This window comes from Perca flavescens, chromosome 9 (genome assembly GCF_004354835.1).
Source record: "Perca flavescens isolate YP-PL-M2 chromosome 9, PFLA_1.0, whole genome shotgun sequence".
Taxonomy (NCBI): Eukaryota; Metazoa; Chordata; class Actinopteri; order Perciformes; family Percidae; genus Perca; species Perca flavescens.
In genome coordinates, this window is record NC_041339.1 from 1,897,657 (window position 1) to 1,910,951 (window position 13,295).

At 39.0% G+C, this 13,295-nt stretch overlaps 1 protein-coding gene across 1 annotated transcript in view; it reads right to left on the reverse strand.

Annotated features, from left to right (window-relative positions):
• Window positions 1-13,295, reverse strand: part of shroom2a (shroom family member 2a) — a 39,321-nt gene that overhangs the window by 24,145 nt on the left and 1,881 nt on the right. The window contains exon 2 of the mRNA XM_028587079.1: window positions 11,899-12,112. Coding sequence (XP_028442880.1) covers window positions 11,899-12,105 — 207 coding nt within the window. The 5' untranslated portion in view covers window positions 12,106-12,112. The remainder of the gene's footprint in view (window positions 1-11,898; window positions 12,113-13,295) is intronic.

Consider the following 13,295-nt stretch of genomic DNA (forward strand, 5'->3'; position numbering starts at 1 on the left):
CTTCCTCTAGCCAATCTGTTTCCATAACAATAATATATTGGGTCTCTGAGTCAAACTTAGGAAGCGCTACAGAAGAGCAGATTTAGGATAAAACATGCTAAAGAAAATGTTAGCTGACTTAAACAGCTGTAGCTAATGTTTGCTAACAGCCGTTAGCTGTCTGTGCAGTCCAGTTAATGAGTGCAAAGTCCAAAAACACTGCTCTGCCTTTCTGTTTGACTTAATAAGAGAGGAAGATGACTTGTGCAATCTGTGGAATAGGTTTGGGAATTCAGAGGAAGCTAGAGGACATCAAACCAAGAAGGTCGGTTTATAATAATAATAATAATAATAATAATAATAATAATAATAATAATAATAATGAGAGGCGACACATCATTGGGTCGTCAATACAACATCTGCACGCAGCCGCAGAGCTGAGTCGCTGCCATTTCGGACTGAACAAAGGGCTCACATTAATAACAGAGATACGTAAAATATACCATTCCTACTTGCGAGAGGGGATTAATCCATTTAAAACTGCTATTAAACAACGAACATGGTATGGTAAACATATATGGATAAGGTTTCAGAAACAAGTGTAATGCTTTTATTTTCTCTTGAAATGTTAATTATGCACCAAACACCGAGGCAAATTCCTTACATGTGAAAACCTACTTGGCAACAAACCTTAATCTGATTCATTTTTTAATTACAAATATATAGTTAGAGAGAAAGAAAAAAAGTCAAAAGAAGCTTTAAACAGAAAAATTACAATCATGAATAGTCTATTTACATTGACACCTGTAGTTAGATTCATTCATTCATTCATTCATGCTTGAAACGATCACTGCCCACGGCTTCTATTCCCATTGACTGTAATAGCTTACATGAGGATACAATTCAAAGTATTGTCAAACATTCAGGTTGAGATAAAATTCTGAAATGTACCACACTACCTCTACCATAGGTCACTGGATCAAGATTCAATCATCAAGATTTTGTAATAGTTGTTCACAGTAAAACATTTAGATGCACTGCAGGATTTTGCAGAAATCTGGCAGGATCTTTTGTGGATGACGATGATGAAGATGCGGTGGAGCAATTTTGGTGTCATTTCAGCAAAAACAGAGGAGTTTAATTAGTTGTACAGTTTTTGAGAAAAACAGATGATGGACTTCATAATTCCTCGCAGCTCAAAGAATATGAACATTTCTGCTCATGTGGGAATACATTTTAGTTAAAGTTGCAAAGTGCTACAGTAGCATGTACGACAGATTTATTATGAATTTTCGAAGTTGCTGTAGCACTACCCATTGGAACTATCAGACCGCAAAGCCAGTTGAGGAAGTTTAGCATAGGACTGGACCTATATGCAAAGTTGAGGGATTTTTCATGCATGGGAAGGCCGATTTAATGGAAGGAAGACCTAATCGGCCCCTAATAATAATTTGTCATGGAAAGGGTCTTTTAGAGGCAATCAGACAGTCCTGTGTAAACTGACTTAATGGAATAGAGGTCTACGCTAAAGCCTATAGTTTGTAAAAGAAAACTTGTGCAGCATTAGATAGCATGTTAGCATTTTTGCCAAGCCAGTTTGACAAGTTAAGGTTGTCTTCAATTTCATCTTTTTGTCAATAATTACCTGATCGCTGGGAAACCTCAAAGCTAGCTCTGGATTCTTACCCGGATTATTTGAGCAGAAGAAGAACACTGCTTGTGGCTTTTCATGACAGAAGGTAACTGATACTTTATGCTTTTAACGGTACTTTGATATTATTCACGGCAGCATTCAGTCCACAATTGTGGCTGTTGCGCAAAAAGAATGTTAGTTTCACATTTTATTATAACCTCTTTGATCAAATGATCTTTATGGACCGCCTTTGGAATGTGACATTAGGGCCATAATGGGTGTTGCACACCAATCGAGGATTGTGCCTTTAATGCACACAGTGCTAAATATTTGTATTTATCAGAGTGGCCACAGGCGCATAGAGAATATCCAGTTTATTAGTGGGTGCCAAAAGACGTCTTATATCCTAGAGGTTCCAACCACAGTGTTGTGAAAGAGTTTAAGTAACCTCATACAACCTAACCTTGGTGCTACTTACTGCTTCTCATTACTTTGAAACCTGTGATAAGCAAACCCCTGATATTTACCGTGGGTTTTAAAGCCTATTGTGGTGCAGATTCTGCTAACGTGACCTTATGTTGTAACTTGTGTACTGCGTTTCAGAACAAAAAGACCCTGATTGTGAATTGAGGCGACAAGAAAAAGAACTTGCAATATTTGGACACATATTTCAGTGTTTATTACAAAGCATCTTCAGAGCAGGAAACCCTTTATGAAAGACCAAACCTACTGTAGGTATATTGAAATCATGGAGCTTACCACACGCCATCAGAAACAGTAAATTTTTTGGTAAGTCGTAAATGTTATGTTAGCATTTTTTTTTATATATGAATTAATATTAGAAACTATTACTAGCAATTATTAATCAAATCTTTATGGCAGCAGATACATTAAAACCAAGGGCAATATAACTACAAAACTAAAGATGCTTAAGGGATATGTTCACCAAAAAGCCAGCAGTTTCTTGTTGACATTCTTAATATATTTTATATGGTAACAGTGACAGAAGAAACCCACTGTTTACCAGAGTTAACAGCAGGTTGGCTAGTTTCTAAAGACGTGAATCAAAGGCTATAAAACTACTTCAAAAAGCTGCTATCCAAGCTAGTGGCATGCTGTAAAAACAAACTGCATTGTGTTTGTTTGAGGGCAGACACCTGGAATAACACATCTCTCAAAGGGAAGTACAGTGAACTGAGCACAGTGCACTGAAGTCCGCAACTGCTAGTGTTAATAAATCCCATCAGACCCACTGCATATAAGATATTAAACTGACAAAACCACAGCTACGGCGAAGGTCAGTGCTGTCCTCACACTGACGCAGTAAGTCAGATATGAGAGGAGAAAGACAGCACGGCTCGGTGTGGAAAGAAAAGCAGTGAGAACTTGCTTGGCAGTTGGCACGTTAACACACAAAAGTCAAGCTCTGCAGCTGACTATCAGTTCTCCACTCAACCTGTGAGAGGGGGCTGTATGACTCAACTACAAAGGTATGTGTACATTTACAGACCATTACGTCTTATATGGCCTTTATCCTCAGCACAGAAAGCCAGAGCCAAGATAGCTCAAATCAAAGCCCCTTTTCATTTTTCTACAATACCAATTTTAAGGCAGGGTTAAGGCAGGGTGGACTGAGAGTTTTAATGACTGGCTAGATTCCTGAGCTGGTCCTGATATGGTAGTGTATTTTTGTTGAGAAACTGAATCACTGACTGATGTGTTTACAGTTGGTTACCATGTTTAAAATGAACACAAATCAGTCTAAACTGTTTTACTAAACCGGAAAATCATTCTCACTTCATAACACTAGTTTGAATACATTTACTTTAGGTACACAAGCACCAAATGGACATTACATTTAAGCAAACCGGTTGTCTTTCACAAGGGTAAATTAGTGGTTGTGGGTTATGCAAGATTAAGGTAAGGTCTTACAGTAGATGGAGGCTAGGGCTGCACGATATCAGGAAAATACGCAATATGCGATAACAATATTACTTGAGATAAATGAACAGATATTAAAGTGTACTCCGTTCTGCTGCCTTTAGTATTCTGCTAAAATACAACAAAAGAAGTATGACAGTTACATTTTAAAGTGCAGTTTTTACTGATATTTTCTTTCAAGTAACACAAAAGTGTCGCAGCCTTTTTTAAAGCCTTGAAGCATTGTGAGAAAATTAAAACTATGTGACATTGGGTTTACGGATTTAAAAAAGATGGACACATTTTGCAAACTCCAGAATACATTCAATTATACAGTACAGTGTTTGCGACCAGACCATGCTGCTGTGCAAAATCTTTCACTTTTTTTTTTGGAATGCCAATGGAAGTTTGATTACAGACTAAGCAGACAGGCATGGTGAAGTGTAGCTCCAAAGAATCAGAGAATGTCAACAGTGGTTAAGGAAAACAAAGGAGAGAATGTTAAATACACTCATTAGTGTAACCAAGGCAAAACTTTTAAAAGTTAACAATGGTCAGTCCAAAAACTGAGGACTGGTACAGTACTACAGTCATTGTTTTCTACTATTTTTTGTACATACAAATAAAAGGATGTTTTTAAGATCAACAACTTGCCAGGACATCTGTGTGACACACTGGGGCTGCACAGTAGTCTGACTTTTTATTCAAAACAACCTAACAGGAAACATGGCTCCACAATAAGAAATTTAAGAATGTATATAAAAAATAACAAACTGTGACAAGCAGCAGCATAAAAGGAAAAAACAAGGGCAAATAAAGGCAGTGTCTACACAACATCAAGGCAGGAGGGTGATAGTGCTTTTTCAAACATTTTTCACTATGGCAGCCCAATCAGCATGAGCCATACCATGTCCTTTGTTTACTATTCTTCCACTAGGCCCTAATCGGTCAAACTCCAGCCATCCTGAATGCCTGGGTATACTCAAAAATAGCCACATGTCTCTCTGTGGGACATTCAGGGAAGGATGTGGTGGTGATGAAGGTAAGGAATGTGTCTTTTCTGCTGACAGATGTCCTGTGCAGCGAGCTGATAGGGCACTAAACTCAGACCTCGGATGATTTTAGGCACTGCCTGCACACATCATGACAATGTTCATTGCTGTTTGACAAGACATCAGCAACCACATAAACAAACTCATGCGTGCAGTATTTGACCTTTGCATAGCTTGTTTTTTTGTGTGTGGTACTTTAAGGTCGCTGTAAGTTAGACTGATGTTTAAAGCATCTCTGCCTTTTGCAAATTTCTTGCACTACATTTGGTTGTAGCAAGTAATAACCATGTTAGACTGAGAAATGGGATAGTTACTGTAACAGTGGTCACGGTTTGTGGCATGTAGTTTAAGCATCATTCCCAAGTGGTGGTTTTTAAATCGTTGTACATCTTTTTTAGTCACGCTAGAGATATGGTACGTCTGGGCGGTATATTGATATATTTTCAGACGAGATATGGGACAAAACAATACCGTTTATTAGTGGTGTTTCGGACCATGGTTGATCCGTACAGAGCAACACTCACGACGTAGTATTAGCGGCAGTTGGGTTACCCGTGAATAGGGGGCTTCGAGTCGGGTACAGGGCACCGCGAGCTGCCGTTTGATTCGACAAAACGACTAGTTAAGTTTAGGAAAAATATCATGGTTTGAATTAAAACATTCCCAAGGAACACACATTTCCAGGGTGAAAGTCTGTTGTTTTCCCCGGGAAAGCAAACCCTGCGAAACAAAATAAATATCCGGTTAATTTTCAAAATAAAATACACCGTGCTCACGGCGGATCATATTTCCCTGCACTACACCTTGAAAACACAGCACAGTCGTTTCCCCTCTACTGCTCTGGATAGAAACAAACTGTTGTTGGTTTTGTGGTTCTATTCTGCGTGAATTTGCGAGAAGTTGTGGGTCCTTGTGACTACAGCGGTCAGTCACGGCCGCAGCCGTGCTGCAACAAATCCGGACCTGGTGGGTATTGACAGACGGCGGAGCACGCAGCAGACACGCAGCGGAGCTGGTCCGCAGCCGTTACGCATCCAGTGGAAATCCCTGGTAAGCGTGAGTTTTGTGATCTGTTGCACCCCTACCATTTATATCAATATAGTTTGATGTTGCATTACATAACCCACTTCTTATGTAAAGCAGTGCCTGTGTTTGCATCTCTCCTCTCTCATACCCTTTGGGCAACCCCGCCCTCACTCCTCTCCTCCAACATGGAGCGAGACACAGCGCAGATCCACACTGCTAACATTTGCCTACAGTTTTAATTGTTATTTGCACAGCTGTATATTTTATTACGCAGGAGAGGAAAACCTGCCACTGGTACAACTGTAACACTGTGTACAATTGTAACCGGATGCAACATTCACTTCAGTTCTATGAGTGTCCAATTTATGGTCCTGCGTTAAATCCACGGCGTAGCCTGACGTGCACCTCGCAAAAAAGGTAACTACACGTTGCAGCGTCGCAGACCGCAACAACTGATTGGTTCGCTTGGCATCGAGCATTTTCCTCTACTCATTTCCGGGTTCTCCTGCTCCGCGAACAACATGAAATCAAGGAGAGGGTTTACATTACATGTCATTTAGCTGATGCTTTTATCCAAAACGACTTACAATTGCTATATATCAGAGGTTGCACACCTCTGGAGCAACTAGGGGTTAAAGGTCTTGCTCAGTGACACGTTGGTTCATGTATCACAGTGGGAATGGAACCCAGGTCTCCCACACCAAAAGGAATGTGTCATATCCACTGCGCACTACTTTTCCTGCTATAGCTTTCTGACCGTGGTCATGAGTCGGTACTCGCTCCAAAGCAAAAACCAGTCACTCTCTCACTCGCTCTACCACACACCAGCACAGACACCAGCACACAAGTATAAAAGAGCGAGTGAGACGGTGCCATGCCGATGCGCATTAAACCCATGCTGGACGACCATTCATATGAGTCAGCCGCCATTGTGAGTAGAGAATCCAGTCTGCCGTGTAGTTCAAACACTTCATCAGCTGTACAATTTCAAACAGGGAAGGAATCTCTGTCTTTGCATTTTATTTTGATCACAGTCAAAATAAAAGTGCTCGAGATATCTCACATCTGGCAAGGTGAACACTTTGTGAGCTCACTTTGTAGAAAATACCAAGATACATGATGTATCAGCAGTCAGCCGAAAAATACAGTACAGAGATGTGATTTTTGGTCTGAGTTTGTCTCTGAGGGAAGGGTAGGCCTGATCAGAAATGCGCCGTTCACTCATTTCTTTTTTAGCACTGGCCCAATTGAGACAAGCTTGACTTCTTTTGAAAGTTCAAGAAGGGTTTCGTAGGAAAACCATTATATTACTCAAAAAGTGAGGTATCAAAAAAGGAATGGTTTTGGTCTTGCTGCCAAAACACAGGTATCATTTTGGCAGTAGCACTGAAAAAGTTCTAATGAAACCCAGCCCTACACATGGCAGTGACCCCCTGAAATTCAGATAAAACATAGGTGGAAATAACTTCAAAGAGCACACACTGACCCATTAGTTATCTTCTAACTGATCAATAGGCATTCCATAACCCTACCTCCAAAACCTGACTTACACAAATCCTCCCATGAGCCCTAATGCTAATCTCTATGAATCATTTTTGCCCCAGAGATTGAGCAATCCTTAAACAGCCAAATCAAGCCCACAATGTTAGCACACAAATGATTCAATAATGCATAAAACCTGTTTACCTGCAGGTGATTTATCACAGCGTGTAAGAACAGAGACACGTTTGCAGTGTGTCTGGTGGTACTGGTTCTTTAAGAGCAAACAATATTTTCTTCCATATAAAATGTAAACCTGGCACAGGAAATATATGTATGAGGTACATGCCCAGCTGTGTTGTGTAAAACCGGATTATAAAAGTTTATTGAGACTAACGACTTAAAGTCCATGAAGAACATGAGCATAACCTGAGCTATGAGAAGAATGTTAAGAATGTTAATTAGATCCAGGATTTTTTTTTTTAACCAATACTCTTAACCTCTCATCGAACAGTGGGCCCTTTATTTTTTTAATGATCATCTTTCATTTCAGCAATTGGAGAGAATGCACGTAAGTGAGAAAACAGCCAATAGAAAAAAGGGTTTCTTAGGTCAATACATAAAATGCAGACATACCTTCCAAAACCAAACAGAGTACTCAATGCTCACTACTCATAGTAAAACAGAAATACATGAAAATAGTAAGATTTAATTAAAGAAAAAAAGGAAAACAATGCCAAGTGGATATTTATCATTACTAAAAAATGGGGTGTAACAAACAGACCGACTTCCATTCCATGTTACTGACAAACAGTAAAATGGACTGTGGCTAAACTATAGGTAACTGTAGGAGCTTAACACAAAAATCTACATGGGTGTTACCGCATTAGTCCGGCTACACACTGCCTGCGTGGCGTGAGCGTGGCGTGAGCGTGGTGTTTGCGTGGTGTGAGCGTGGCGTTTGCGTGGTGTGAGCGTGGTGTGAGCGTGGCATTTGCGTGGTGTGAGCGTGGCGTTTCTGTTGCGTGTTGGCTGTGTAGATTTTTTCTACGTCTTTACACACCAGAAAGGTGTCTGACGCGGCGCTGCTGCTGCTAGCCTTGTCTGTACACATGGATGTTTTCCATTGATAAAATGAAATACCATGTTAAACATAAACATATACTGATTTGATTACAGCAAATACAACGTCGGCAGTATTGACGGCAAAATAGGCTCCAGAATATTTGGTGCAATACTAGAAAAATAATTTTTTTTTTTATTACATTTATATCAAAACCTAGAGACTTTCAAACATCAACATGTCATTTATTAATATGTATGTGTCAAAATGACAAACATATTTTCCTATTCTATTTGCCTGGAAATGCTTCCAACACTCTTGCGTGTCGCATGAAAAATCCATTTCTAGCATGCACACGTTTTTGAGCCGCGTCTGAGACGTGCGTGTGTAAGCTCTAACCTGTTAACATGGGAGCCGAAATATGAATAGACACGCGACGCAGACGCGACACAGCCAGTGTGTAGACGCCTTACATTGTTGAGCAGTACGCAGTGCGACAGGGAACTGATTTAAGCAGCAGTCTGACTTGTCTTTGACAGTGTTTTCTTACAACTTTACCCAGAAGAACAGAGAAAATGCTGTGTTTTATTGTTAAATACAAAATGGTCATATTTTGATATCTCACTGTAGCCCTACCTGTTCAGGCAGGACAGAAAACAGTGCTCACAAAAAAAGGGACATAAAGCACATATGGGTGCAAGAACAGCCTACAATATGTTCTTCTGAAATCCCCCTCCAAAACAAATTGGACAGATAAATTGAGCATACAGGCTTACATGCATATTATGTCTGCAGTATGTCCGCATATTTATGTCATTAGACATAAGACAAATGTTGGAGGCCTCCAACATTTCTTTCAGTACTAAGCAGAGAGTGTTTTGTAGACATATTGTAGACCTTTCTACAATGTAAGGTTACTATTTTCTAAGGGAAACAGTAGGTTAACTTTATCTAGATAACACAAATAACTCAACATGCCTTTGTAAATCAATGGCTATACTCTGAGAGTCACTCCAAAAGAGCGCAAATCACTAATCCTCACTTAATTTATCCCATCATGCCATTCCAATGGGCTTCGGGCTGTCACAGATAATTCACTACATTCAGCAAATCAAACAAAGCTCCTACATCCCTCCCCTGCTCCTTGTACCACAACCTACTACCCTCCAAACTGAAATTTCAAATATTAGAAAGCAAAGCATCCCAGGTGGGATCTAAAAACACACACCGTGGCCTAAGTGACAGCAAACTAAACTCTAAAGCATTTCAAGACAGATTGAAAAATGTCTGTTATGTCTAGTGCATGACCAATTTACTTTATGACGTTACTGAAAAAAAAAAAAAAAAACGGCAGCAAGGAAGACTGTGGCAAAACAATTAAAAAATGAATAAGTTCCTTATAAAGTTCTAAGAAATTAACATCTCACCATCAGACGCAAATAGGTCCACTTTCATTGGTCCTTGGAGCAAGGATGTGGCGTTTAATTACAAAACATTAACAATAAAATGCTGTCAATATCAAACCAAAGAACCGGAGTCCAACTCGGCAATGGTTCACTCAACACAATTCAGCAATGTGATCTAGCCATTTAATCTTACAGCTTAAAGACTTAAAATAGTCAGAATTCTTGTTGTTTTTAATAACATGATTGTAAAACCTACGGTAATGCGGTAAAGGTGGTCCTAACAGTTTCACTCTAAGCCCATATAAAGCCTGGAATCCTAAGTTTCGTCCATCCGAGTTGGACTTTGGACCCTTTTTTTGGGAGGGGGGGGGGTCATTACATAAACGACAAACTAAATTCAAGCAGGGACACAGCTCCCAACAAACAGGTTCTGGCATTTTACCATGTCAAATTAACTAGCAAGGTCTTTTGTAGTAAATCATTACACAGTCAACAGAGAAGTGAAGTTACATTGGCATCTCAGAGCTGATTGGCCTGCACTGTGTTTAGGCACTCTTACTGTATGCATATTGTGACTCATCACCAATTTAACAAAGTCATGGCATACAAGGATTACAAGCTACAGAGCACGTTCTCTTGAAGGTTTATTTTTTTTGGGATTTAAAAATGCTCGCTTTGGAGCACTTTACTACACATTCAGCCAAAATTGCCAATATGCAATGTCTGACGCAAGACTGCACAAATCACACTTAAAAAGGAGACAGTTAACACTCTCCATGGAGTAGCTTATGGCATGTATTTGTATTCACACATAACATAAAGAGCATGTCCAAATGTGTGTATGAATTTAAAAAATGAGCGACTGTACTAAAACAAGAAAGGCTGTGCTTAGGCACAGTGGTGCTTTAAGCTACATGCTTATGTCAGCATTCTAATATGCTAATAATGACAATCCTAGGATGTTGATGTTAAATGACCACACCTTTAGTGCTATTTATCAATCTAGATTGTTTTGGTGCCCAGTGTTAGAGATATCAGCCGTAGAGATGTCTGACTTCTTTCCAATATAATGCAACAAGATAGCACTCTTGGCTTGTGACAAACTCTACAGCAAAGTCTCTACTCTGGTTGTGTGTGTTGTGTTTCATGGAGGAACTATTTTCTTTTTTTCCAAACTACACCCGCCAACCATATCATTGCGCAGAAGTCCCTCCTGGTCCAACATTGCTAGCTTGTGGAAATTAGATGATAGCTAACAGATGCTGCTAGCTCACCTGAGCTAAGCGGAGGAGGACGCCATTAATGTTTACATCTTGCATGAGCCTCTCGTCCATGAGTACGCTTCCTTCTGTGTGGTGATACGGTTGGCAGGTGTAGATCTGTTCAAACAACACATGAAACTGCTGACAACTAGGTCTGTGGATTATCTTGAGTCACCAGGTCATGATTTCTGGAAAAAGACAAAATTTCATTTTTTGGTGCTATGAGCACTCCAAGTGCCATCTACTTATAGTACATTCAAGAGAAAGCAGACATCTCTATTGCCGATATTTCCGACACTGGATAACTAACAACAAAACAATCTAGATTGATAAATAGCACTATTACTACAGTTTACCATGTTTACTATCTTAGCTCATAAAACCTTGACCTCCTGCATGGTCTAGATTAAATCAGGTTATGACCAAAATCAGCGTGATTCCTCTGAGGACCATGACTATCTGTACAAAACGTCATGGCAATCCATCCAGTAAAAATTAGTAGATATTTCTGTCGGCTCAGTCTAGACTAAACTGACTTTGTATGCTGCTAGTAGGGCTGCACGATATTAGGAAAATATCTAATGGAGATTATTTTTGACTGATATTGTGATTGCAATATCATTCACGATTGAAGGGAATGATTATGTTAGTATCATTAATCTCATTTTCATTGACCAATATTCAATCTTAAAAAATTTAAATAGGTAGGGGGAGGGGAGAATTCGGCTGAACCAAAACTTCAAATCCAAGCAGACAGATACAAGCTAATTTTAAGCAGAAAAAGCAGTTTTTACATATGCATGTATTTTGTTGAAAAAAAACCCCACCTGTATTTACATCACATGCCAACACGAATGTATGTGAGTGTTTGTGCAGTGCATTAAAATACAAATACATAGTGTGCAGTTCCTTTTTAACCCTCAGCATAGAACTGGAATAGAACATCTTTACAGATTATGTGCCTGACAGTATTTTCGATTGGGCCCAAGATTGAGCCTTTTTAATAAAAATCATCTGCAAATGTTCACATACCACCTCAATTCTCAGCTGTATTTGAAATTAACAAAGTGGTATTTACCTTGGTTATGAGCAGAGGTTCTCGATGCTCCAGTCCCCCTCTCAGTGTAAATCCCCACGGTGCTCCTCCTGAAAGAAATGCATCCACCAGCTTCCAGCCATCACCATCTTTGCTCCTCTGATCCAGATTTTCTGATTTCTGCATCCCATGCCAAAGGCCCTCTGCTTCTGTGTAGTGTGGATCATGTTTATATCCCTCAGCATTCATGGTACTGCTATAAAAGGAAACATGAAAACATCCAGACAAAAACAAAATTATAATAAGCACTTACTAAAATACGTTACTGTTGACCAAATGGCACTGTATTTAACCCTTGTGTTGTCTTCCCGTCGACCATGCAACTTTTTGTTTGTTTGAGTCAACATTTTGACGTTTTTGTCACTTTTATCCAAGTTTTGTTACTTTTCCCTTTGTTTTTAAAGAAGATTGTGCCTTTTGACATTTTTGTGGGATTTTTCAAGCTTTTTCCAACATTTTTGTCATTTTTTTTCAACATTCTTTTATCTTCTTTTTTTTTTTTAAATGCTATAACATTAACATTAAGTAGCGAACTGATCACTTATTTTACTTGCAAAGAGCATTGTAGAGAACCATCCACGTTGCTTTTTGTTGTGGAAAAAAACCCAAATTTCTGATATACAAACTTTTTGAAATTGGGTCAAATTTGACCCGAGGACAACAAGAGGGTAATAATCTGTAAAGATGTTCTATTCCAGTTCTATGCTGATGAAACCCAGCTGTAACTCACTCTGAAATCTACTATCCAGCCTTGCAATATCAGAAAACTACAGCTGCTATACCTTCACTGGTACTAAAGACAATATTACCCCCATCTCTGCATTGACAGTCAATTTTAGAAATTATGAAGATTTTACTGATCACTTTTACAGCTCAGCACATTTTACTGCTGATCTTTTAAACCCCCCTGAACCTGAGCGTTACCTGAAAATACTACTGACTTCGTTATAGACTCATTAATACCAGCTACCTTAGCATTTGCCAGTGGCTGAAGATGCTACAAAATAATTTTAGGAATATATACTGAATGTATACAATAAGAAAATGTTACATTGTAAATATTATTTCTTGCCCTGTTAATTCTTTTCTCTTAATACATTTTATGCTTTGCTTTTTTAAATACTTTTCATAGCTGACCTTGTTTTGGATCATGCGTTTCTTATTTGTATGCATTTGTTTCAATTTCCCTGACATTTACACTATTACAGGCGTAGCTGTTCTTTTTAAATCTAACCTCAAAATGTATTTATTTAGAATGGCTTTTAATACATAGTAGTGCTGTGAAATTTTCCTTTCTTCCTCCTGCTTTTATGTAGCCTAAGCTTTTCTGATTTTACTCTGTTATTTTATTCTTGTTCCTTGGTGTAAATCACTTTGGA